We start from the raw sequence: 27,822 nt of genomic DNA on the forward strand, positions 1-27,822 counted from the left end.
TTGTTCTGTTACCTTTCAGTAGGTGTGTCATGGAGGGCTGCATGGGAGTTAGAGAGGATATAATTAATTTACATCTAGATTTCAAGGAAGCTGACAATGAGTTTGGCTTTTATTTTTGATGCTTACGTTATTATTTTTGTGTTTTTTCTTGTTTATATATTCTTGTTGATATATACTATATAAACTATCTATACTAGGACAAGCAGGCAGCATATTCTCCTTTTACGAAGGTACGTTAGGGCCTTAACGCGCGCTAACATGCGGCGTGCGCTAGCCGCTACCGCCTCCTCTTGAGCAGGCGGTAGTTTTTTTCGGCTAGCCCGCGCTTATCCAGTGCACGTGTTAAAAACGCTAGTGCACCTTCGTAAAAGGAGCCCTAAGTTTTTATGAAGCTTTGAGACTGTCTGCACTGCGCACGGGCGAGTGCCTTCCCACCTGACGTTGGCTCGCGGTTTCTCAGTTCTTCATTTTCCACGGAGCAGAAGTTGTTTCTGGACTCTGTCCAAACGAGTTGCCTTCCCAGTCAACTGTATTTTTGACCCTTTTGGCTCGTTCTTTTGTTTCTTTTATATCTAGTTAACGTTTACGTTACACTTTGGTTTCTTTTCTTTTTTTTTCTTATCACAGAGAATTGATTTTACCAACCATAAAAAGTAAAACTTAATTAGAAGTGCTCAGTGAAAAAAGCCAACAAGCTTTAGGTATAGGAGCCTACGTCACAAAAATGTTACAGGGGCGATCAATTCAACTGCTACGTTGATATAGTAGAGTGACTAAAGAGAAAAGAGAAATTGATCAAAGTGACTTCACCTCCAGCTTTAAACCTAGCTGTTTTGTCGGTTCCCTGACGCAGCAACGAAACGTGGCACGTTGGAACCAGTCACTATTTTCAAAGTTAAGTTTATTCTCAAAGTTACTAAACTATTGAAATGATAGTGTTAGCATAGCTGTTTGGGCTAGCACTTAATTTATTAAAAGTTCATATTTTCAGAGTCAGTTCATTCTCTGAACATTGCAATGATTGGGTGGTGAGGCGGAGAAATTAGCCTTCCTGTCTCTGAGCAGAGTTCTAAGAAAAGAATTGTAAACAAGTTATTTTTGAATTTACATCGTTCTGATTGTGCTGCAGTGACTTTTTCAAGTATCACTTAGGTATAGGAGCAGCAGACCCCACCAGCTTGGACTTCAGGACATCATAGCACCCTTCCTACCTTCCACGCTCATACATTTATGCATTTCAACTATTCTCAATAAGGTCAGTAAGAAGGTGCTATCGCCGAATACTTATAGAGTTGGTACCATATAAGAAAGATAAACAAAATTTTAGATATCTTTCAGCAGCTGGCTGTTTACTATGTCTGTTGCTTGCAATACTCCAATTCTTCTGTGCGCCCAGTGATATGTGTCAGTTCAAAACCAAAACATCCATCCAAAAAAGTATAAAGTTCATGCAACAATCCACCATACAAAAGATCAAATCCACAATGGAAATGGACTGATTCTTCAAAAGCATATTTCTCAGTCTTCCTCAACACTGTACGTGTTTCTCCCTCAGATGTTTGCTTCTTCAGGAGGAAGAATAACCAACGGTCTTCAAACTTCAAACAAGCTCCACATTGAACAGGGGGCACATCCAGAGCCCACTGACGAAACAACTGCAAAAGATGCCGCCAGCTGGCGATCATATTTTCAGCTGGCGGTGTCTTTTGCAGTTGTTTGCTGCTCCTATACCTAAAACTTGTTGGCTTTTTTCACTGAGCACTTTTAATTAATTAAGTTTTATTTTTTCCTTTTTATGGTTGGTAAAATTGATTCTCTGTGATAAGAAATCTGGTATATATGTGAGAATTGAATTGTTTATAGATTATACTCCCATTATTTTGAGTGAGGGTTCTTTTCTTTTTTTGTCCCCCCCCCAAAAAAAAAAAATTTCCTCAGTTAGGCCTTTGGGCTCTTTTGTCTGGTTTGCAACAATTGCATTTTTTTTTTATCTTCCTGCTGAGATTTTTTCTCTCATGTCAAGGCTTTCTAGCAGGTTCAAAAAGTGCACTTGTTGCCAGCGGCGATTCTCATCGCAGATAGGCACCGGAAATGTAGGCATTGAGAACCCTGACCTACATTTCTGGCACCTATCTGTGATGTGGCCGCAATTCTATAAACTGTGCTGTTGTGTGATTTGACACACAGTAAAAATCCTAGGTGTGATTATTGACCACAAATTAAATTACCATGAATAAATCAGTAGTGTGGTAAAAAACAGTTTTTACAGATTGCGAATGATATGTTTTCTGGCAGACTTTCTTGATTGATCCTCTTTGAATACACTGATTTATTCCCTTGTAATTTCCAAACTCGACTACTGTAACTCTCTATACAAAGGTATCTTGTAAAAGGAACTCAGACGACTCCAAATGATCCAAAACACCACAATTAAAATCATCACCAAATCCAGGAAGTTTGACCATGTCACCCCCCTCTTGAAAAAAGCCCATTGGCTTCCAGTTTTGCGTAGAATAACCTATAAAATAGCATTGTTAACAATCAAAGTTCAAATCACAAAGGTCCCAAATTTCATTGATAAAATTCTTATTCCCCATTCACCTACAAGAACACTCAGATCTATTGCCCAAAGTCTATTATCCGTGCCCTCTTTAAAGGTCATTAATATACGTCATGCAACCATATTTTCAATAATAGCAACTTTAATCTAGAATTCCTTACCTGCCCACTTAAGGGAGGAAAAATTCTAGACATCTATTCAAAGATGCCTTTGAGTTGTAGTCCCACCCAGCTTTTATTGCACCCAAGCTTTAACTCGCTTCCGATTCCTGCCCAGACCTATAAGTACCTCAATTAACTTTCCCCCTCCTTCTGTGTTAACCTTTTACGTCTACTTTTCTTAACTTATTATAAGTCATCCTCCTTTGTTTTCAGTATCTTTGCTTTTGTCTTTGCTCGTTTAAGTCTGTTTTTTAAATGATTATCTGTATTCTCCCATTTTTACTGTACATTGCTTAGAAGTAATGATAAGTAATCAATCAAATTTTTAATAAACTTGAAACCTGTGGCTGCTGATCCCAGCACCGTTTGTAGAATCTGGGCCTAAGGGATTAAGAATCCCCTCTGTAAATCCAGATATTTCCTCTGTGAGTGTGCCAATACCAGATATGATTGGTCTGTCAGGGTTGCCAGGTTTATGGATTTTAGGTAGCAGGCAGAATTTATTTATTTCTAATATTTCTAGACTGCCCAAAACTAAGCGGTTAACAATTGAAAACCATTCACAATAATTAACACACAATACATTTACAAAATGCATTCAAATAACACTGCAATTACATAGCAATCCCATCCCCTAAAAATAGTTTTGAGAGCTCAAAAACTTTACACATTAGTTATCACTGTATATAAAGTGCAATAACCACAGCTTAGAATTCTTAAAATAAATCTAACAGGTAGTTAAAAAAAAAAAAGCGTCCACAAACAGTTGTGTTTGATATCAGTTTCTTTAAATTTCATGAACAAGCAAACTATGGCTAAATATAATGAGCACTATGTTAAGTTGAAAGATCTCGAGAGCAGTGTTGAGAATTTGAGAATACAGTTGGCTGCAGTCCAGAAGATGGGGGTCTACTATTATTAAAGACAGTTTGGCTCTACATGTCAATCTAAAGGCCCTTGGGGATTTAGATAGAAGCAGGAATTTAAGACTCTTGAATTTTCCCAAAACAAAGTTATTGGCCCTGAAAGAACTATGGCTTAAGGATTTATGAGATGCTTTAAAGACTGGGAAACCAAAGGACACAGCTATCTCCAAGATTCATGATCTTTTGATGAGATAAGAAAGTAGAAAATGATGTGATAAAGTTGGTGGACTCTGTAATTTCAGAAGGTAGGATAGATCTTTCTACATCTCTGGAGTCATCTGATAATATTTCTAGTAGTGTGCAGAGTCCAATAAGTCTCTTTAGTTTAAAATGATTTTGCTTTGTGGTTAAAAATTGCCTCACTCTCGGTGGCCTTCTTGTTAAGGGCCAGATACTTGTTGGTATAGGTCTGGCTGACCTTTACTCAGGTGTTGCGAATGCCACTCTACATTGCTCCCTGTGATCCAGTTTCGCTGGATGTCATGAGGGGGATCGTCGTCTTCTTCATTCCTCCCACAGGGGTTGTCAGGGATACTCAGGTTTTTCCTCCTAGAAACATTCCCAGGGCTACGCCCATGTTGCCAATTCCAGGCGTCCTCAAATTCCTGTGCAGTGGCTCTGCCTCACAAAAAAAAAAAGAGAAGAAGGCGCCAATGTCTCCAGGGATTGGGCATGGCTTCCTCCCTCACAGGCTGTCTTCTACAGTTTTTTCAGGAGTGGACTTGACTTTCATCGGACACTTGTTAGTCCTCCTTTGCCTGCCTCCAGCTTGATTTCTGTACTGTGGCAAGTCAATCACAACAGAGTCCAGGATCTGCGATATTCTGCCACGTTTCTTAGTCTTTGGGATGCTGTAACTTGTTCCAGACTATGAATGGGAGCTTAGGTGGATACTCTTGATACTTCCTCGTGCCAGAAAAGCTCGGAGGATTGGAGACATATTCTGGATCTACAATTGAATTTCCTTTTTTCCAAATGGACAACGGAGTATACAGTGCTAGCTGTCTCCAGGGGAGTTTCTAGTGTCCTTTTATCTCACAGAGGTTTTCCTCCATATTTCCATCTGCCCAGAGAATCGCAGATTTGTTTGTTTCCGTGTTCTGCAACAGCATCTCCAGTTCGCAGCTCTGCCCCTTGGGCCTCATGACAGTTCCCGCACTTTCATCAAAGTGCTTGTAGTTGAGGCCCTCCTTCCTGGGACAACAGTTGATCTGGGCTCCATCTCGTTGGGTACGAAGGTGCAGTGGGGATGGTAGCATTTCTGCTGCGGTTGTTAGCGAGTTCAGGAAGAGACGCTTAGCGTCCTCCCAGTCCTTAGACTTTCTGGGGTTTCTCTTCGTCTCCAGACAGGATCGTGCATTTCTTCTCAGGGACCAGTGGACAGAACCTTCGTCAACAGATCATATCATTGAAATGAAAAGTGTCAAGAAAATTGTGGAATAATTTGTATGTTTCATGGCTCCACATCATTCTCTTCTTGGTTGGGCTGAGAACGTTTCAGCGGCCCCTCATAGAGTTTGGAAGAGGGGAGATATATGATAGGGATATTTAAATACTTGCGTAGCATAAATGCACAGGAGGCGAGTCTCTTTCAATTGAAATGACGCTCTAGAATAAGGGGATACACTCGGAAGTAACCTGAGGAAATACTACTTCATGGAAAAAGGTGGTGAATTTGTGGTATGGCCTCCCACTGGAGGTAGTAGAGATGGTGGAGATGAAAACGGTATCCGAATTCATGAAAGCATGGGACAGGTACATAGGATCTCTAAAGGAAAGGAAGAGATGGTAGATGGAATGAATGGCAGCCTGGAAAGGCTTTATCTACCTTCATTTTTCTTTGTTTCTATGTCTATTTAGGTGCTTGCACTTATGCACGCTTTATGGTTGGTGTAAGTAAGGGTACTAAATGGTAGGCACATGATGCTAGGTTTTGCTAATATTCTATAATGAAACCTAGGCACCTATGTTTCTTTATAGAATCGTCTCCTACCAAGCACCAAAAATCTCTATTTTAGCCCTTGGGCAGCGTTAAACCATGTGAGTAATATAACCTATCATTTTGCCCCTTAATGTAGTCTTTCTCTGAAACCATTGTAGTTCTTCCCCTTCTCCTCTTGTCTCTGTATGTCTGTCTTCAGAGTTTGTCCTTATTAGTATAATTATGTCTTTGTTTCCCCTTAATTTTAATATGTAATTCACTTTGAAATATTTTTATAGGCGTTTGTATCAAATTTTAAATAAACTTGAAAGAAAATTTTTGTTACATTGAACCAGAGGTTATGTCATAACAGGGCACATAAGTCCCTTAATTGAAAAGGTGCTCAGAAATCTCCTTAATAGTGCACAAATTCTATGTTCCCAAAAAGATGTAAATGTGTGCATATATTTTATACTTGTATAATATGTACATTGCAACTCCACTCCAGCTGCTTCATACCTATGTTCTGGGAATGCCTTACACAGTGCACATGTAAGTACAGGGTGATTGGGGAGTCAGAGGGGGAGGTGCATTGAGGAATGTTGAGGGTAGTGGTGTGTGCAAGACCTCCAGTTGGCACAAGAGCAGATCTGTGTGCATGTGCACTTGGTTTGATCTACTATGCTCCTCCTCCTCCTCCATTCCTTGCATCTATCTGCCCCCTATGCCTGGAATAAATTACCTGAGTTTGTCCGTCAAGTCCCTTCCCTTGTTTAAAAGCAGACTGAAAGCCCACCTTTTTGATTTAGTCTTCAATCCATACCCTATTCCCCACTACCCACCAACCCAGCCAGCAGATTAACCGTTTCCCCTTAACTGTATCCATGACACCCTGTTTATCTGTCTTGGCTGGTTAGACTGTATGCTCTTTTGAGTAGGGACAGTTTTCTTCTTTGTGACTCTGTATAGCGCTGCATGCATCTGGTAGCGCTATAGAAATAATTCATAGTAGTAGTAATAGTGTGAAGAGTTTCAGGCTTTGGGAAGCAGAGCTGAGGTTGTGATGTCATAATGCCTCATTCCACCAATGCCTAAGAGCCAACCTCATCAGTGATGTGACAATGGCTTGATTGTCCTGTACTCCCCTCTGCCCTCCAACCCAGCCAGCAGATTAACCGTTTCCCTTAACTGTATCCATGACATCCAGTTTATCTGTCTTGTCTGTTTAGATTGTAAGCACTTTTGAGCAGGGACTGTCTTCTTCTTCCTTGTGACTCTGTACAGCACTATGTACGTCTGGTAGTGCTATAGAAATAATTAATAGTAGTAGTATTAGTAGTCTGCTATGCACATATTTGGCATTCATCCTATTTGTATGCTATTGGGTTACTACACTGGGAAACAAAATTTTTGCATTAGGAAATCATGTGCAGCTCTATTGCAAGGTTACTGCACGTGCTCTAGAACAGTGGTTCCCAACCCTGTCCTGGAGAACCACCAGGCCAAATGGGTTTTCAAGATAACCCTAATGGATATGAATGGAGCAGATTTGCATGTCTGTCAGTTCCATTATATGCAAACCAATCTCATGCATATTCATTAGGGCTAGCCTGAAAACCCGATTGGCCTGGTGGTCTTCCAGGACAGGGTTAGGAACCACTGCTCTAGAATGGATTTGGTTTTACTTTTTCTTTGGCTTTTTTGTCTCTTTATTCTCTCCTTGCTAACACGCCCAACACAAAATTTGTGGCCATATCAACACTCCTTTGTACTGTGCTAGTTCCTCGTACCTCTTAGATCTCCTACACCAGACTGATTTCCTTAATATAATCATTCATTTTTTAGTCATACGCTTCTTGGCTATCAATATTGTATGTTTACGGTTTTAGTGTTTCCCATTTACATGATTCTGAGGATTCTATTGACTTCTACCACCAGCTCTTTGAATCAGGTCTAGGACGATTTTTCGTGGCCAGTTCATCAGAGACGTTTCAACGCAATGAACTGGCCATGATGAACTGTCCAATTTCAGTGTGTGGGGGTGATTTCCTCCCTCCCCCTAAGATTTCAGTGTCTGGTGGGGCAATGACTCCCCCACCCCACACACACAAAATGATATCCTTCCACTCTCCTCCCTGTTTGCGATCCTCTGCGGTGACTGGCAGGGAGCCCAGGCCCTGGGGTGGACAAGTTGCCGCCAGAGCTGCTATGTTGCATCCTTCAAGCTCGGGTCCTGGGGGGATAAGCAACTGCCAGGTACCGTGAAGCCCAGCCTCCCCATAATGGGATGATTCATTGCGGCCATTTCATCACAGCTGCGCTGAAATGTCCCACGATGAAGAGTCCCATTCCTTATCAACCAAAATAAGATCTGAAACAGATCTTTCATTGACAATGTAGATGCTCAGTCTTTGCCTCTTGTTACAGTTTAGTTAATATTTATTTTTGCTTTATACTTTGCTTTAATACCTTTTTTGTAAACCAATCACTGTGTCAAAGTTTAATAAACAATTGTGTCTTATAGGATCACTGTTATTATCATGGTCATGTCAGAGGACACAAGGACTCATGGGCAGTTCTCAGCACTTGCTCTGGAATCAGGTAAGAAAGACCTATGGGGGGGAAGTTATCAATGTGGACTGCTTTTAAGTTGAGTTATTTTAACATAGGTTCCTTTGTTATGCAATGAAACCTAGGGCTCCTTTTACAAAAGGTGCGCTAGCAGTTTTAGTGCACGTACTACACGCTAACACCTCCATAGAGCTGGCGTTAGTATTTTCTGTGTAGCGCGGGGTTAGCGCACGTGGCATTGTAGCGCGCGCTAAAAACGCTAGGGCACCTTCGTAAAAGGAGCCCCTAGACTTAAAATAACCCAACTTGTTGTAAAATAACCCAGCTTCACAGTAGCCCATGTTGATAACTTCCCTCCTTAATCTGATAACATTTTATTAACGATAGAATGGAATTTTGGCTGCTGGTTACTAGTAACCAGATGAATTCTACGTGGTGTTCAAACCAACATACATAAAGTTTTTTTTAAAAACCCAACATTTTAAAACATAAAACTAATTCAATATACATAGAACAAAACAATCAAATATACAATATAAAATCAGGCTGGGATTCTATAAACAGCGCAGTCATCATTGGCTGCCTAAAAAAATGGCTGCCCATTGTGTGCCAATCACACAACGGCGCTCTTTATAGAATTGCGGCTTTGTGAAAGGTACAAGGCCTGCATTTCCGGTGCTTACCTTTCATATGAATCACGGCTACGGAGGTGCTTAACAATGCTTAATGCCACTTCGTGTTAGCTGTGCCTACAGTGGCATCAGGCATCGTAATGTGCCTCCATAGCCATGATGCAGATGTCGTTTTTTTTACGGCACTGGTAGGCGCCTACATTTTTTGTTTTAAAATGCTTTTAATTGTTTTTAAATGGCATTTTCCCACTTAAGTGCTGGTAGAGTGCCTTCGGGTATTTAACTTAAGGCACCATTTGTAGAATATGGGCCTCAGAGACCATAAACTTATGCAAATAAGAAACCCTTAAGTTTCTTCCTAAACTGTAGGCTTGAGCTTAGACTTCTGAACCCAAAAGGAAGAATATTCCAAAGACATTACAAATATTACATTTGTAAAACTAGTTAGCTCTACTTATCTTTGGGACTTGGCATATTTCAGTGTAACCTTTTACAAGCTTCAGCTCCCAATGTATTTCAGTGGGAATTTGTATAAATCTGTGCCACCCAATATTTCCCAACAGGATGCAGGATAAATATACGTATGGGACGTCACTTATTTTCATGTGGCCACCTTTTTAATTAAGCTCTCAGGTTCTCAGACTGGAACAGACATTGCCACGTTCCTATGTTGGCTTCATACTTCTTAACTTTGATGAAGCCTTGCTTCTTTCTTCAAAAAACAAAACCAGAAAGTATGCTACAAAGCATAAAATATTGTCTTTCAAAGACAAGAGTTTCCTTTTTAGTAGCTTTTCTAATGAACAGTGTTTTATTTCTATATTGCTGTCCACATACAATTTATCTTTCTTTTTTACTGCTGCACTCCAGTGAACTTGAAAGAAAAGAGGTACTTCTCACACCTTTGAATGTTCTCAATAGTTCAGTCTCCTTTCGATATCCAACAGGCCCACTGAATGTCTCATTCTCGAGGTTCTTTCAGTTGTTTTTGTAAAGGGTTCCTATGACCTATGATAACTCTCCAGAGCCTGTAATGAAACTCGGACTAATACCCCCTTGCTCAAGGGTTTCTCATTCTTATTAGTGAACTATTGGTGAGAGTACTGTTAAGTTTATATTGCTTATGTGTATTTTATTTTGTGGTTTCATCTGTTTGTACAAGGGGGTGCTGAAAAGTTCTCAGCCCAATCAACCAACTTCCTAAATTCTGAGCGTTATTTTGCCACTGTAGCTGAAAAGAGTGTTATCTTATTTTGCTAAGTGCCAATTTGCAGAAACGAAATTCTCTGTTTTGACATTGTTTCAGATCATGGATTGAACCATATCCACGTTATTCTCGTCTTGGTTGGGCTGAGAACTTTTCAGCACCCCCTTATAGTGTGAAGACTTTCAGTCTCTGGTAACCCAAGCTGAGATTGTGATGTCATAATGCCTCATTCCACCAATAAGAGCCAATCTGATTAGTGACGTCACAATGGCTTGAGGGGGGTGCTAAAAAAGTTCTCAGCCCAAGCAACCAATTTCCTAAATTCTAACCATTATTTTACCACTGTAGCTGAAAAGAGTTGAATTTAACATTTAAAGAGTATAACAGTGAGATGAATAAGGCCATAACTTGTATAAAAGGAACATTTCTCTGACTGATGATGAGATAAAGGACATGAATAGGAAGATGTATATAAATATAGGATATTGGAGTGAAAGAAGAGCAAGAATATTTCAGGACACTAACATTAATATTGACATTGAAAAGTACCGTATATAACATCACAGAATAAGATACAGGCCATAAATCAACTGGCACTTCGTGAAGTCTCATACAGCTTTGGAATCGTAGACTGACGTTTTAAAGAGCTTGAAAAACTGGATGTATGAAAACTCTTCCAAGCCCATGAGCTAATGTATAAGAATCAGTGTTTTCCAAAGCTGTACATTTCCCAAGCCAAAAGCCTTGGAGAAATAGATTATACTGTAACTATAAAGCTACTATCATAGGCTTTCAGGCTTACTTAACTACAGTATATCATCATTTCCAAAGGCACAGAAGATGTTGAAATATGAAAGTAAATGTCCAGAATCCCTCTCCATCATTAAACTTGTACAAGCATTCCAATAGGTTGAAGCAATGAGTGAGAATCCACCAGCATACATAGGGAAGAAAGCAACATAATTTGCAAAAAGAAGAGTATAATCTCTTCAAAGAATTAGAGCAGCAAATGAGGAAAACTAAATATGTTGCTTCGGGAACCATTTGTTGATGAAAACTAGATATGAGAATGGTTAAGAACTGAAACCTAGGGCTCCTTTTACGAAGCCGCGTTAGCAGTTTAATGCGTGTAATAGCGTGCGCTAATTTGCTGGCCGCGTTAGCCGCTACCGCCTCCTCTTGAGCAGGCGGTAGTTTTTTGGCTAGCGCGGGGGTTAGCGCGTGCTAAAAGGTTGCGTGCGATAAAGCCACTAACGCGTAATGATGAACGATTGATAGCTGTAGCCCAGGGCAGTGGATTGCAGAACAGATGCTTCAGAGCATGCATAGAAAAATATTGGTACAACAGACATCTATATACTGAGCTGGAAATGGTCACTCATCTCGTAGCTGAACTTTCTTAACTCAAATTCCGTACTCTTCTTAAAACGCATTTATGTAGTCAAGCTTTCCCAGAGGTGGGGTAGTGCTGGGTGGGGTCCAGGAGTAGGTGTAGCTTAGAAGCAAAATTAATTTGTTATAGTTTGCCATTTGTTTAGTTTTATTGCTGGTAGCATGTTTTGAGTTATGTATTTCTTTTGTCCTTTTCTGTTCTGTTTGAAAATTGAGGTTTTTTTCTCTGTGTTATTTTTTAAACTGCTCCGATGGTATTGGCGAGGAGTGGTATATACTGAAATTTTTTAAAATAAAGTTCTGACAGCAGAAATGTTCAATGCAGAAAGGTATTACACTTCCCCCTCCGTATTCGTGGAGCTAGGGGATCAGCATGGCTGCGGATACAGAAAAACCTATGTTATTCACGGTTTTTCTGTAAAAAGCCCGAAAAAAGACACAAAACCATGAATAACCTTACCTGTTCCTGTGAAGAAAGTGCCACAATTTTCTCTGGGAGGATCAATTTTCTCTGTGTATCACTGGGAGCAGCGACTTCCTGTGACATAAATTTGGGGGCTTTGACACGCAGCTCCTGATTGGTGAGGCCTGACTTTAGTACAGGAAGAGGCGGTCGGAGCATACTTTAAGTGATTTCCTTCACTCGCTGGTGCTCCGGCGGCCCTCTCTGGCTGCCCTCTCCTATCTCCCCTGCTAAAAATCGTATTCGCGGTTTTTCAACATTCACGGATGTTCCTGGAATGGAACCCCCACAAATATCGTGGGAGTACTGTAACTCTTATGCATATTCACTGGGGAAATCCTGAAAACCCAACTGGAACGCAGCCCTAGAGAACTGAGGTTATCTATTCCTGCCCTAGTCCCTGCACATAATGCATCTTGCATAACATTAAAAAAAGAAAGAAAATTCAAGCTTGAAGAGGCCAAAAAATGTAAAATAAAAACAAATCTCTGTTTCTCCATTGCCATCAATAGGGCTTTTCTTCTTGTGTCTCATAATAGCTTCATGTGACTGTCCTGTGGTCTCTTTCCTTAGAGCAGTGTCTGGAAGCATAGGAGCCAGCTCTGTGGGTGCTGTTGGTGACTGAGAAACTAATTTGCATTGTTTTTACTTGTGAAGATGTTTATTGCATTGTATTACTTGAATAGACTTTTATTGAACTGCATTGTTTTTATTGTGCAGACTTTCATTAAACTTTTAGATTAAGAGCATCGGTTCCACAGCTCTGCTTTTTGTTTGGTGTATGAGCACTCCCAATGCTGAATAAACTTCTTGACTTCCTCCAGCGAGAGGTAATTTCCATTGAGTTTAGCGCTCCCAATAATTTTAAAAAGTTGGTTCCTATTTCTGGTATCCATGCTTGGCGATCTCACTTGACAGAGAACATCTGATAGCCTATGGTGATTTATACAGATCCCAGAAAGCAAAAAAAGAAAGAAAGCAAGCAAAGAGGACCAAAAGGTACAATAAAAAGAATACCCCAAAAATGTGATAGAGCCAATCATAAATTCACAAAATTTCATATACACCTGCAGTCACATTCATCTAAATTAAACATTTTAAAATATTAGATATAAATTCTTAAAAAAAATTTGAGATATCAAGATGATGTGAGCATATGTACGAAGGGGCACATTTTCAAAACAGGAAAATGTTGAAAAAGCGACATAAAGTGGCAGATGTACATTTTTTTTCTCCCAAATGTTCAAATTGCTATTTTCAAAACCCATTTTGTAGACATTTTTCTATGTTGTTCATCTGCAGTATGCCTAGAGCTCAAGGGGGCATGGTGCGGGCATGTTTTGGGTAGGATTAAGATGTTTTTCTGCAATAATTTAACTTTTTAGAAAATGTCCAGGGCAAAATATGGACATCTGAAGCTAGATCTGTTTCAATAACATGTGCCAAATAGATACCCAAACAGACCAGCTGACTACTGGAAGGATTAAGGTAAGACTCCCCACTTTACTCCCCCAGTGGCCATGGAACCTTCTCCCACCCCTCAAAAATATGAAAGAAATAGTACATATGAAGTCTGACAATTAATTTTGCGAACTCATTCTAGAAAAAAGTGCTGCATACCTCATTGCTGAATATCACTACGGTCACCTTCAAAGTACTCCCCATGGGAAGCTATGCACTGATGCCAGTGCCTAATCCACCCTTCAAAGTAATTTTGCAACTCTTTTTCTGGAATGGCCATCATATTATATTTGATGTCCTGAATGTCATCAAACTGTCTTCCTTTCAATATTTCCTTTATCTTTGAATAAAGAAAAAAGTCATTGGGGCCAGATCAAGTGAGTAGGAAGGGTGTTCCAATACAGTTGTTTGTTTTCTGGCTAAAAACTTCTTTACAGGCATTGCCATGTGTGCTGGTGCATTGTCGTGATGCAAGAGCTATGAGTTGGTGGCAAAAAGTTCAGGTTGTTTTCGTCTATCTTTTTCTCACAGTCTTTTCAGCACTTCCAAATAGTAAACTTGGTTAACTGTTTGTCCAGTTGGTACAAATTCCTAATGAATAATCCCTCTGATATCAAAAAGGTTAGTAACATAGTTTTGTCTCTTCATTTGGACACCCACCCGACACTCACTGACCCTCCCCAACATCATTGTGCCGCTTAACACATGCGCGGATGTCCTCCTGCTCGATGAGAACAGGCAGCGGGGGCAGGGGATCTGGATTTTCCAAACGGACAATCTGGTAACCCTAGTCTTAGGTATCTGGACCAATCAGGTCCTTAGGATCCTCCCTGGTGCATCCAAGGATGCCCGATGGTGATTTGATAGAAGCTTTTCGAAACCTGGACAAAGTGTCGGGTTTTGAAAAGTTATCTGGACCCTCAGACATGTCCTCAAAAAGAGGACATGTCCGGGGAAATCTGGATGTCTTGTATCCCTACCTAAGACCTCTCTCATAGGCTCCTTGGCCAATCAGGGTAATAGGCATCCTTTCCTGTACATCCTGGGATAACCTGGGATTGACATAAGACTCCGATTGGTCCAGATTCCAAAGACCACACCCAAAAAAAGATGCTGTGACAGCATTTTTATGGTACTAATTTAATACGTTTTTGAATAGCTTTTGAAGGCAATAGCTTCTTCTATCCCAAAGAATAAGGTATTACCTTTGAAAACAAGTCAAAAAATGAATTGTTAGTCCAATAAAAATAGGCATTGTCTTATCTAGATGCTAGGTCAGAAGTGGGCAACCTCGGTCCTCAAGGGCCTCAACCCATTTGGGTTTTCAGTACTTTCCCAATGAATCTGCGTAAGATCTATTTGCTTACAATGGAGATGGTGCATGCAAATAGATCTCATGCATATTCATTGGGGAATTACATAAAAACATAAGAATTGCCACTGCTGGGTCAGACCAGTAATCCATCGTGCCCAGCAGTCTGCTCACGCGACGGCACCTAGGTCAAAGCCCAGTGCCCTAACCGAGACCATTCCTACCTGCGCACGTTCTTGTTCAGCAGGAACTTGTCTAACTTTGTCTTGAATCCCTGGAGGGTGTTTTCCCCTATGACAGACTCTGGAAGAGCGTTCCAGTTTTCTACCACTCTCTGGGTGAAGAAAAACTTCCTTACGTTTGTACGAAATCTATCCCCTTTTAACTTTAGAGAGTGCCTTCTCGTTCTCTCTACCTTGGAGAAGGTGAACAACCTGTCCTTATCTACTAAGTCTATTCCTTTCATTATCTTGAATGTTTCGATCATGTCCCCTTCTCAGTCTCCTCTTTTCAAGGGAGAAGAGGCCCAATTTCTCTAATCTCTCACTGTACAGCAACTCCTCCAGCCCCTGAACCATCTTAGTCGCTCTTCTCTGGACCCTTTTGAGTAGTACAGTGTCGTTCTTCATGTACGGCAACCAGTGCTGGATGCAGTATTCCAGGTGAACCAGTGCTGGAAGCAGTATTCCAACTGGGTTGCAGCCCCTAAGGACCGCAGTTGCCCACCCCTGTATTAGGTAGAAATAATGAGATCATTACTAGCCAATTGACCCTCAAGCCTTGCATTGAAGAATGCTGGTGTAGAAGGACTAAGTTTGAGATAGATGCTAAAGGTTATTTGTGGGGAGGGGCAAATTCTGTCTCCGTATCATTCTCTACTTAGCACCTAATGCAGCTTAGTAAAAGGCCTGCTAAGTTTTAAAATGGTTTCATTTAGAGGGCTTTGATTAGGGGGGAGAAGATATAGCCAGTACCAGGACAGCTGTTAATAACAGATGAGAACCCCTGTCCTGGGAAGTATACCAAATCTGAAACAATTAGAAAGGAAAATTAAAAACATTTATTATCAGACTAGCAATTCTATCCAAAGTGTAAATGGCACCAGGGCTCACACTTACTAAGGGCTCCTTTTACAAAGCCGCGCTAGTGGTTTTACCGCACGCACCGGATTAGTGCGCGCTAGCCGAAAATCTACTGCCTGCTCAAAAGGAGGCGGAGGCGGCTAGCGCATGCGGCAATTTAGCGCGTGCTATTCTGCGCGTTAAGGCCCTAGCGCGGCTTTGTAAAAGGAGCCCTAAGTGGCTTCATGTTGTTTATTTTATTTATTTATTTAATTCGTTTTCTATCTCGTTCTCCCCAAAGAGCTCAGAACGGGTTGTGTTATATGGAACAGGGTAATACAGTATTGCTTCTGCTGTTTTGAACGTAAGATAAGCGGTGCTGATTCAGCCCAAGGACAATTGAGTCCAGAATCCTGTTACCAACAGTTGGCCTGTCAAGGTCACAAGCTCCCACTGGATCCCAAAAGGTTGATCCATTTTTGATAGCTCAGTCCCAGATGTAGCCAGTGGCTTTCATGAGTCCATTTGACCATTAATATTTTTATATACTTTTCCTTCAGGAATTGCTCCAAACCTCTTTTGAGCCTTTGACCATGGCCTCCACAACAGATTCTACAACTTAATTAAGCTCTGTCTGGGGGAAAAAAAAAAAAAAAAGCTTCATATTGTTTGTTTTTCATTCTGCTAGGTTCATGCCGTATTCTCTTGTTTTAGTGTTGTTTGAAGGTTAAACAGATGTCCACTATGTCACTGTACTCATGTTTTTATAAATGTCTATCATATCCTCTCTGTTGCCTATTTTCCAGCCTTACTTTAATTTAATTTAATTTATAGTACAGTCTTGATCGTCCAACGTAAACAGCACCAACCCATTATTGGATAAGTAAAAAGTCAGATAATATGAAAAACAATGCATAAAAAAGTATAAAAAAGGGTCTCAGATCAGAACCGTGCTATTTTGCAGTAAAAGCAGGGTCCTTAGGCCAAAACAAAATTCTCAGGTGCAAAATTTCCCTCTATGCTATCCCAGAAAATGTAAAGAGAAGCTGTGCTTTGTAATGGCAATGTGATGACATCACCAGTGGGGGAGGGGGTCTGTTGGATATAAAGGATGGTCAGATTAGTAAAGGTTAGATAATCAAGACTGTACTGTAATTTCAACCACTGCCTCTTTTCCTATTTAATGATGTATCTATCTTCCAATGTGACACAATGGAGGAATTTACTATTTGCAGTTATGATTATGGAGAGATACAAAGCAGTGGATTTAAACCTGGAGAAAGTTTCAACACATTTGGAAATGATTATGGACTGTTATTTTTTCCTAATTACTTTTGAAGCTTTTATGCTCGTGCCTTCTCTCAGACTTGGATAAGGCTATACCAGGTCTGGGAATTTCCATGTTTTCTTCAAGAGGGTTAGGTAGGAGAGAAGGTTGGGGGAGTTGAGGGGGGTTTATTGTTCGTCTAAACTAGACACTGTGAATATAAGAATCGCCTTACTGGGTCAGACCAATGGTCCATCTAGCTCAGTATCCCATCTTCACGGAGGCCAATCCAAGTCACAAGTACCTGGCAAAACCCCAGATAGTAGCAGCATTCCATGCCACCGATCCAGGGCAAGCTTTGTTTTTTGTATATATGGTTTCAATAAAAAATATATTTTTTAAATAGGAGTGATCCCCAGTTTCCTGACCATGCTGGCTCTAGTGTCAAAATGGTTGCTGCAACCTCTAGTGGCAGTTTCATGAGACTGCTCCTGGAAATCATGACAGCCATTTTGAAAGCAGAGATGGCATGGCAGGAGTGACTGGGGGTCACTCCTGCCTTGACTACACCACAGGACTTGTAATGTAGATCTCTACCAGCATTGCTTTTATTATGTTCCTAGTTTGGTTTTGATATTTTAGGGTTTACTCTACCAAAGTGCATAACGACTCATGAATCTTGGGAGAACATAATTAGACTTATAAGAAAGCATCCTCTACCTCCTTTCTAATAGATGCATCCTTTAATAATGAACATTCAGCACTTTGATTACAAAGCAGCATAGAGATGCATACATATTAATAATGATCCTCTCTCCTTTCACTGACAGTGGTCTAATTGTTTTGAATGGGAACAGCAGTTATTACTTGAAACCCCTGGAGAATTCTGGCCTGAACCATCACATCATTTACAGGACAGAACACATGCCAATCAAAGGCGGGACCTGCGGGCAAAGTGACCAATCAAAGAACAACATAGCTGACATAGCCAGATTTATCAGCAGTCCTGCGCATCACAGGGTAAATTTTATTTTATTTTCATTGTAGCCTTCTGAACATTATGATGAAGGCATCTGTCAATCAGTCACATAACCTCTTCATCTCCTTGCAGAGACCCTCTTTATTTTTGTTAAGGGAAAAGGTAGTGATATTTGGGGTTTATTTTGTGTCTTTTCAGTAGTATCTCAAAGTGAGTTGCATTTAGGTACTGTAGGTTTACTATTTCCCTGTCCTAAAGGGCTTACAGTTTAAGTGTGTACCAACAGCAGTGGATTTAAACCTGGCCTTCTGCTGTTCTAAAGTAAACACAAATTTGGCAAACCCTCAAGTTACACTGCGCTGTACTGAATAACTGGACTCACATAATTATTAACCAAATGAGCCTCAGACATGCAAGCAGGACACACAAGTCCAAGCTATACTGAATAAAGCCATATAGGTCTTACAGTCTGATAAACATAGGCTCCTCTTGCTTTCGGGACAGCACAGTTAAAAACTCAAAACAAGTTGAGAAAAACCTGTGTTCATACCCTAAGGCAGAGACAAAAACACAGTATTCAGAGCAGGACGGTGAACTGGACATAGTTGAAAATTCAAAAGTTTTGAAAGGATTAGCACTTAGCTTTAAATACCATATTTCTTCCTCAGTCGGCTTTAGTTGAAAACACATGCTGCCATGTTGAAGGAAGTGGTTAAATTGCACATATTATCATCGCAAAAAAAGCTGTAATAATCCACAACCAAGCACAAGGAGCCCAGTAACAATATCCAAAATCACCCCTCCTCTACAAGAGCCTTGTTCGCAGAAAAATGCAGGCTCGTGAGAAAAGGGCACAAAATGCTGCAAGCAGGAAAAATCGCTGTATAGTATGGCCGAACTTTGAATATTATGTGCAATTCTGGTTGCTACATCTCAAAAAAGATATAGCGGAATTAGAAATGGTACAGAGAACGGGCAACAAAAATGATAAAAGGGATAGGATGACTTCCCTATGAGGAAAGGCTAAAGCAGCTAGGGTTCTTCAGTTTGGAGAAGAGACGGCTCACGGGTGATATGATAAGAGGTCTATAAAATGAGTGGAGTGGAAAGGGTAGGTGTGAATCGCTTGTTCACTCTTTCCAAAAATACTAGGACTAGGGGACATGCGATGAAGTTGCTAAGAAATAGATTTAAAACAAACAGGAGAAAATATTTCTCCAACATGTAATTAAACTCTGGAATTAGGTGGTTATCAAGGGCAGCAGCATCAGGGTGGCATCAAGAAGCAGTTTTATTTAAAATTTGATAAAATGCTTATATAAAATTTTCAAAGCGGTGTACATCAATAAAAATACATAGGTAGAACATGTAAAAGGGACATTAAAACTTGATGAAACAGAAATGGGGGGGGGAATGGGAAGTTTTTAAAGAAAAGAACACGTAATGGGAAAAACATCAGGGATGGGGTCACTGGTAATCAAAAAAATTTTCCTTGGTATGTGTTAATAATGAGGTTGGAAAAGAAGCTGAATATCATTAATTTTAAATTAATTTCCAAAAGCGTCATTAAAAAGGAAGCATTTCAGAGAACCCTTAAATTTATCTAGTTTTGTTTCCGCTCTTAGATGGATAGGTAGAAGATTCCATTGCTGGGGGGCTGTTACTGAAAAGATTTTGTTTCGCCTGTCAAAACAAAACAATAGATCCTGACAAATGCAGAAAAATCAAAGAACCATCGGCACATGCTTTTATTTGTTTGTAATACACTTTATTCAAGATCCAAAACATCAGTCACAGATGCTGCAAATCGGCAAGTACTAAAATACAACGTGAAACGTTCAGATATAAAGGAGGTATGTAATGCAGAATACAAAACATATTATGACCTACAGAGCGCCAAACACCTTCTCAGTAAAAATCAGTTTTCAAATAACCCTTTTACTTCGTTATCCCCCCGGATTCTTTATATGGTGTCGATCCAAAATGTGTGCCCAGCTAAGTTGGCTAATGTGCCAATTAGTGCCAGTAATTGGGTGCTCATTGGCACCGATGTGGATTTGGGGGGCACACCTTGCTAGGCATTATGGTATAACAATGTGTTCCCAAAATCCTAGAGTGCGCATGCCGAAAATGTCATTGTCATGTGAGGTCCATGGACGGGTCAGGAGTGTTTCTAAAATTTGCACATAGTTTTATAGAACACTGGGGATAAGTGTGCAAATTGTGCGCCAGGGAGTTGGACGCTGAAATCAGCACTCAATATTCTATAATGGGCTCCCATCTATGAGTGCCCATTATAGGATTTAGCACTGGAATGCTGTCTTTTATCAGTACCCCATTTATGGGTGCCTTTTACTGAATCTAGCCCTATATATGTGTGCATGATACACTCCCCCACACCAATACATACCAAAGTTTAATATTTAAAAGGATGGTCTCTTGAGGGAAGCAGATTAGAGGACTGAAAGTTAAGGGGGGAGGGGGATACATAAGGCTGAAGATTCAGCTAGTATCCTTCCAGTGGTCCTCTATTCTATAATAAATGAAATGCTCAAAGTCTTGTATCTCTACAGTGTATCAAGAACAAAGAAACCCCACTGTAAATATCAGTCTTTAATTTGTTCAAATTTTAGAGTACTCATTGTCTAACCGTTAACATAAAAAGACTTTAAAAATGCAGAAATAAGATCTCAGAAACAAAGGGCTCGTTTTATTAAGGTGCGTTAGGGCCTTAACGCGCGGAATAGCACGTGCTAAATTGCTGCACGCACTAGACCTTAATGCAAGCATTGAGCTAGCGTTATTCTAGAAGCGTACTGCACGGTGTAATGTGTGGTAATTTTGTGCGGGCACTAAAAACGCTAGCGCACCTTAGTAAAAGGAGCCCAAAGACTATAGCCACGAGCTTATGGTTCTTATCTTTAGATAAGAACATAAGAACATAAGAATTGCTGCTGCTAGGTCAGACCAGTGGTCCATCGTGCCCAGCAGTCCGCTCACGCGGCGGCCCCCAGGTCAAAGACCAGTGCTCCAAATGAGTCCAGCCTCACCTGCGTATGTTCCAGTTCAGGAGGAACCTGCCCAACTTTGTCTTGAATCCCTGGAGGAGATGCCAGTCACTGGGCTTAAAAAAACCCTCCAATTCAGACTTTATCATTTTTCTTATGAATTTAAAAAATGTTTTTCATTTGAAATACTAGTCATGCAAACAGGGCCATCCCTACCACTATGTGAACTAGTCATTTGACGAGGACAGCAGAATTTAGGGAGGTGGCAGTACAGAAGAGAGCTTCCCTCTGCCCTGCCACCAACTTAGTTCTTCCCCCAACTGGATCTGAAGCTATGAAAGTACTAAAAATACCTGGTTTAATGGAGAGTTAAGTGACTTACCCAGCGTCATGAGCCACAGTGAGAATCAATTCCTCTTTCTCAGATTCTCAGCCCACTGCATTAACCATTAGGCTACTCCTCCACTCAAGGGAGATAGTTCTCCCACAGGTGGCCAGCATCTCCCTATGTGGGTGTGTGTTGGGGGTGGCAGGGAAGAAGGTCTTAAGTCACCCTGGGGAGGAGACCCACAGCTGGGGGAGTTAGATACTCTTGGACCAACCCTGGTCATTTCTCCAATGCTCTGTCCCCTCTCCTAGTAGATGATGGCAGTTAAAGACTAATTGGCCTATCCAGTCTATATACATCTGGTCACAGAATCAGATTAATTTGAATATCTTCTTTTAGCTGGAAACTAGACCAATTTGGAGTCCTTGTGCAGAAGTAAAGATATAGAGGCAGTCCAGCACCAGCTTGGTGTGAAAGTGTGATTGGGCAACTGCAGCAGAGTTTCACCACTGTGTTTTGCTGTTTCCTGTGAAGGCAGTGACTGCTCTTTCTGACTTAAAATATGGGAATTGAAAGCTCAGTGAACCCATCCCAGCCACTTTTACTAGTACAATCTGCATTTAACTTCCCCTCAAATGAGCTTGAAATACTTTCCATTTGTTTTTAAGGCTGTTTGCAGCTCACATGAGGTGTTTTTCAAACTCATTTAAAAGCAAGTAAAATGCATCTTAGCCTGGCTATGGCTATAAATGCAATAGAAGCTGATATTCAGACCTCAGGAGTTAGCTGGGCTGATTCCTGTGGTCTTCACTGAGTCCAGATATTCAATGCGGGGCTGTTTCCAGTGATCGGCATTGAATATCTAGTTTATTTTGAGCCACTATAACAGGGGTAGGGAACTCCGGTCCTCAAGAGCAGTATTACAGTCTGGTTTTCAGGATTTCCCCAATGAATATGCATGAGATCTATTTGCATGCACTGCTTTCAATGCATATTCATTGGGGAAGTCCTGAAAACCCGACTGGAATACGGCTCTCGAGGACCGGAGTTTCCTACCCCTGCACTATAATCTTAGCCAGCTAGGTCAATATTCAGCACTGGCTGCTAAGTTTATAGCGGCCACAGATGGACCAGCTATTTATGCGGTCCATTTTGGCCACTAAATTTAGCTAGTTAGCACTATAAATTTTGTGGATAGACAGTTAAGTCCTGCGACACAATTGGCTAGGCGCTGAGCCAGACATGGGCAACTCCGGTCCTCGAGGGCCGGAATCCAATCGGGTTTTCAGGATTTCCCCAATGAATATGCATTGAAAACAATGCATGTAAATAGATCTCATGCATATTCATTGATGAAATCCTGAAAACCCAATTGGATTCCAGCCCTCGAGGATCGGAGTTGTCCATGTCTGCACTAAGCTCTAATATTCAGCAGCCATCTTGTGCTGAATATTAGCGTTTAGCGCTGTTTAACCAGCTAGGAGCCAATAACTATGTCATGTGAAATGGATGGCTTGAATGATAATTATTGTAGGATTGACAGGCATTCCCCAAAGTAGAATTTGCTAAATGAATGTAAACTACAGATTACATTTTTATTTTTCAGTTGATTTTTTTTTTTCTTTTCCAGATGAAGAGAGATGTCTGGAGGATACCAAAGTACATGGAGTTATTCATTGTGGCAGATAACACACTGGTGAGCATTCACATCCTACCCAATAGGGGGAGACGGTGAGCCCTGTCAAGCAGACATGTATAATGGAAAGGCTGTGCCACCAGTTTGATGTTTTTAGGTTTGTTTTGACTTAACGAAGGGAAAAAAGGAAGTATTATTTACAATAGCTGGTCAGGAAACATATTAAGTTAATGCAGTGAAAAGATATCACTTTGTATGTTTTAAATTGCTACACGCTATTTCTGCATGTTCTAGTAGAGCAATAGGGCAATCACACTGCTTTCTGTAGAGCTTGAAAGAGTGAAAGTCCAGAAAGTGTTTTTCTCTGTTTCTATGGGAAAGATGCTTAGTGCTGAGAACACTGGATTCTAGAACTACTAGGGATGGGCAGCTGGAAAATTGTCATTTCATGGTTTTTCCCAGATTTTTTATGGGAATTTTCATTTTATTTGTGATATTTCTGGCCATTTTATAGCTACGAGAGCAATGTTAAGAGTTTGCCCTCTTTGCAGATAGTGTGCATTATTTGCAAAGAGGGCTCACTTTTTCAGAGTGTGCACTCTTTCCTGAGTGCACACCTGCATAGGATAGTGCATTCATGCGCATTCTATTGGCAGAACATGCACTCTTTCTGAGAGAATGCATCCTCTTTGCAAATAATGCACACCATGAGCCAGATTACGTAAATGGCGCTGAAAATTAGGCACCAGGAAACTTTGTGCTCGGCACTACTCTATAAAGGCTTGAACGCTTGTTATAGAATAGCACTTGGTGCACATTCCCATGCCCAAGTTTGGGTGCAAGGACCTTCACCAGTTGAAACTGGCACGCCGACAAATCCGTGCGGGACAATTGTGCTGGGACAAATGCACCCCAACAATTGCGCCCGCGGACAAGTGCACGCAGGACAATTGCGGCCCGTAAGTGGAAAGCTCTGATTTGCTGGCACTGCTCAGGCCCTGTCCCTTGCCCATAAGTGGAAGGCCGTGATTTGCTGACACTCCTCAGGCCCCGTTGGCACCTCAAGCCCCTCCCAAGGGACAGGGCCTGAGGAGTGTCAGCAAATCACGGCCTTCGTGTTAGGGTCAGGTTTATATCATGATTAGGGGTCCCATAATAACGATACTTAGACTGTAAATTGTGACAGATAGCAAGTGAATCTGCAAGTAAATCTTTAAAGTGTAGTGGGGGGGGGGTCCTCCCCCTCAAAAAAGACAAAATAGTATCTACCACCGCAATTGTCCATGCGCGCATTTGTCCGTGTACACAATTGTCCATGTGCGCATTTGTCGGAGCGCAGTTGTCCTGCGCTCATTTAACAGGTCACCATTGAAACCAGGTATAAATCCTGGTGCATAACTTGGTCGCAGTGCCCCTAAATTCTATAACACTGCACATAATTCTTTGGAACATCCTTGACCGGCCTATGTACCTCCTATAGGCATCCTCCCTTTTGGGTTGCCCACAAAAGGATTTGGGCGCAGATGCTTCTAGAGTTGCACATAGCCAGATCTGTGCACAAATCCAAATTAGAGCCAATTATCTTCACTAATTGATTATTGATTGTTTTAATGGCTCCTTAACTGTGTTATTTGGGCATGGATCTCAGGATCATATGCAATTTTGGGCGCCAAAATTTGGACACCATTTGTAGAATCCAGGGGTATATGCAAAGAGCTTGCACTATTATCAGCATATAAAAAATAACCGAATATTCATAGCCGAAGCCCAGACAGGGTCTGTCGTTGAATATCCAGGAATAACTCCATCGGCAGTGAGCAAAACACTTACCACCGCTAGCTGAATATTGATCCCTAAATCAATATTCAGTCCATGGTGGTGTTTTGCTCACTGCCAACGGAGTTATTCCTGGATATTCAATGACAGACCCTGTCTGGGCTTCGGCTATGAATATTCGGTTATTTTTTAGCCAGTTAACACATATCCACTTAGGTCGATATTAAGTGGCCATGAGTTAGTGGATAAAGATAGGACAGACCTTTTTGCAGTCCCATTTATGCATTAGGGGCCTCTTTTGTGATGCCATTTTGCATAGGCTGCTGCGATAACTGTCCCAAAGCCCATAGGGATTTAAAGGGCTTCGGGGCCGTTGCTGCGTGACAGCTGCTAGCACAGCTTTGTAAAAAGGAAGGAGGATTAAACTTGGTCACTTAAAGGCTGAATATATCAGCGCTTAAACAGCCAAGTGCTGACTTCGCCCCTGCATCACCCCCAACTTTGAGTGCAGCGCCAGCTGCATAGTTCAGTTGCTTATATGTCGCTGAAAATTAGCAGCTAGCCCCAACCAAGCAATTTGGAAAGCAGCATTGGTTAGTGTTGACTGGCAGCACTACGTTCCTTCCTCACTTACAATGTGGCAAAGATGGTAGTTTAACTCTGAATCTACTTAGACTGTAAATTGTGATAAAGCATTCAGATTTTCTTTTCTTGATTGGTAAAGTCTGGGGCAAATGTTTATCCCAAAGCAGTGAAGCACCGTCTACCAATACTTTTCATGTGGTAATAGAATACATGGATGGTAATTTTATAAAACAGGGGTATACATTAATCTATAAGATATACATCCACTTTGTAATATTTTATTCATTTACATGTGGATGTAGTCATATGTACCTAAATTACCCCTTGTAAAACACCAATTGTTGGAAAAGTATACACTTTGAACTGATGGTGTGTGCTTTCTCAATAGGTATGTACAAGGATGGAGTTTGGGCGAGCAAGTACCATGGAGAAATTGTAAAATACTATCATTTTACGCACATACGTGACAAATATTGGCGTGGACGTTTACACCAGCTCTAGGTAGGGTTACCAGATGTCCGGGAAAACTCAGACATGTCCTCTTTTTAGAGGACATCCGGGTGCCCGGATGGATTTCAAAATCCCAACAGTTTGTCCAGATTTTGGAAGGCCTTGAGTTCGGGTCCACATCTGGAGAACCACTGAGCACGTATGGATGCAACACAATGATGTCACACACATGCATGTGTATGACATCGTGTCGCATCTGCGCATGCTCGGAGGCCCTCCAGATGCTGCCCAGACTCGGGAAAGAAGAGATGAGGTTTGTGTATGTGCGAGGCTGGAGGCAGAACAGGACGGGGATGGGGGGCAGAATGGGGAGAGGGTCACATGTCTTTTTTTTTTTTTTTTTGCACGAACAAATCTGGTAACCCTAGTTCTAGGGTATGTCTTAATGTCTATGCCTGCCACTCACTAGTATTTTACAAAGACCAAGTAAACATCTTTACAAAGTTGCCTTAACAAGTGCTTTAACTGAGCACCCTCTTTAAAATGACCTCCACAATGCGTTAGAGAAGGGAAGGTCTTTTGCAGATCTATGCCATACTTACAATACTTTTCTTTCTATGTGTTCTTTATTGTTTTAATTTCTTTTATAGTTTATGAGCCAGACGGGGGATTTGGGCCGCACAAAACATCGCATCCTGGAAATTGCAAATTATGTGGACAAGGTAAAGGAAGATGAATTTGAGCGGTATTACCGAACAATCTAAGGCTGTAGTTGGGGGGAGGGCACATTTTCCTAGCTTGGCTACTGTTCCATAGGTTCACCGGGCTGGGTGTGCTATAGAGCACTTCTTCTCTACCCAGTCCTCAGACACACCCAGCCAGTCCAGTTTCCAGGATATCCACAATGAATATGCATGAGAGAGATTTGCATACACCAATTCCTTGAAAAGGAAAAAATCTATATCCATGCATATTCACTGGATGGGTCTGCCTTGAGCACTGGAATGAGAACCACTGCTGTAGATGCAGCATTCACAGTTCTGTCCCCTCCCTAGCAGTATCTCCCAGAACCACCCTTTAGCTGACGGAGTACATTTCAAACAGGCACTAGAGCAGTGATCTCAAAGTCCCTCCTTGAGGGCTGCAATCCAGTTGGGTTTTCAGGATTTCTCCAATGAATATGCATTGAAAGCAGTGCATGCACATAGATCTCATGCATATTCATTGGGGAAATCCTGAAAACCCGACTGGATTGCGGCCCTCAAGGAGGGACTTTGAGACCCCTGCACTAGAGGGACTTGAGGTCTCTGCCTGTCAGCTCGAAGACTGTTCCTACAATGACAATCCTACACAGGGGTTAAAAGTAAAAACCTATCAAGCCTGAATTTAGGTAAAGAGTAACAGCAGAGTTGCTAAGGGAGCAGACCCTCTTAGCGGGAGATATAGGGTCCATCCCAGCTCACCCGATTCCGCCCTTTGCTCCACCCCAGCCTGCCCATTACTTCACCCTTCCTGGCCCATTGCTCTGCCCTGCTCCACCCCTGGCACAGCTGATTGGTGGCCAGAGGCAAAAGAAGTTACCTCCCTGTCCTGCAGCAGCAGGAAATGCCTTTATTAAATGTCATCTCCTGCTGCCAGCAGGAGATGACGTTTTCTGAAGGTGTTTCCTGCTGCCATGGGACGGGAAAGCCACTCAGCAGATCACAGTTCATTGGTGGGAGTATAGAAGAAGATCCACATAAGTGGGAGTCTCCCATTTCAAAGTGACGGGTCTAACATAGGCAACTGCAAATTTTCAAGGCATTGAATACCCAGGAATCAAATACCCAACAGGAGCCTGCGTCTGTTTCCATTAGGGCCATGTGTGTGTACCCATATGTATGGGCTACTGCAGCACCTTTCTCTGTTTCTCTTTCAGCTCTCCATTCTTTGGGACACCTGCCCCCCTGCCTCACCTCCCCCCCCCCCCCCACACACACACCTAGAATCTGCTGTTTGGTCTCAACTTTAAGCACTAAAAACTTAAATACAGCTGACAAACCTATTCTTAATAGATATCTGATTGTCAATGAAAGGCAAAGAGGCAAAGGCCAAATTATCATCTGTCTATACGCTGATGCAATTTA

The 27,822-nt window shown here is 41.4% G+C and overlaps 1 protein-coding gene across 1 annotated transcript in view; it reads left to right on the forward strand.

Annotated features, from left to right (window-relative positions):
- LOC117364557 (disintegrin and metalloproteinase domain-containing protein 33-like) overlaps positions 1-27,822 on the forward strand; it is a 313,992-nt gene that overhangs the window by 209,136 nt on the left and 77,034 nt on the right. Inside the window, exons 5-8 of the mRNA XM_033953874.1 lie at positions 8,093-8,169; positions 17,765-17,954; positions 22,880-22,945; positions 26,347-26,418. Of these exons, the coding sequence (XP_033809765.1) occupies positions 8,093-8,169; positions 17,765-17,954; positions 22,880-22,945; positions 26,347-26,418 (405 nt within the window). The remainder of the gene's footprint in view (positions 1-8,092; positions 8,170-17,764; positions 17,955-22,879; positions 22,946-26,346; positions 26,419-27,822) is intronic.

This window comes from Geotrypetes seraphini, chromosome 1 (genome assembly GCF_902459505.1).
Source record: "Geotrypetes seraphini chromosome 1, aGeoSer1.1, whole genome shotgun sequence".
In the NCBI taxonomy this organism is placed as follows: Eukaryota; Metazoa; Chordata; class Amphibia; order Gymnophiona; family Dermophiidae; genus Geotrypetes; species Geotrypetes seraphini.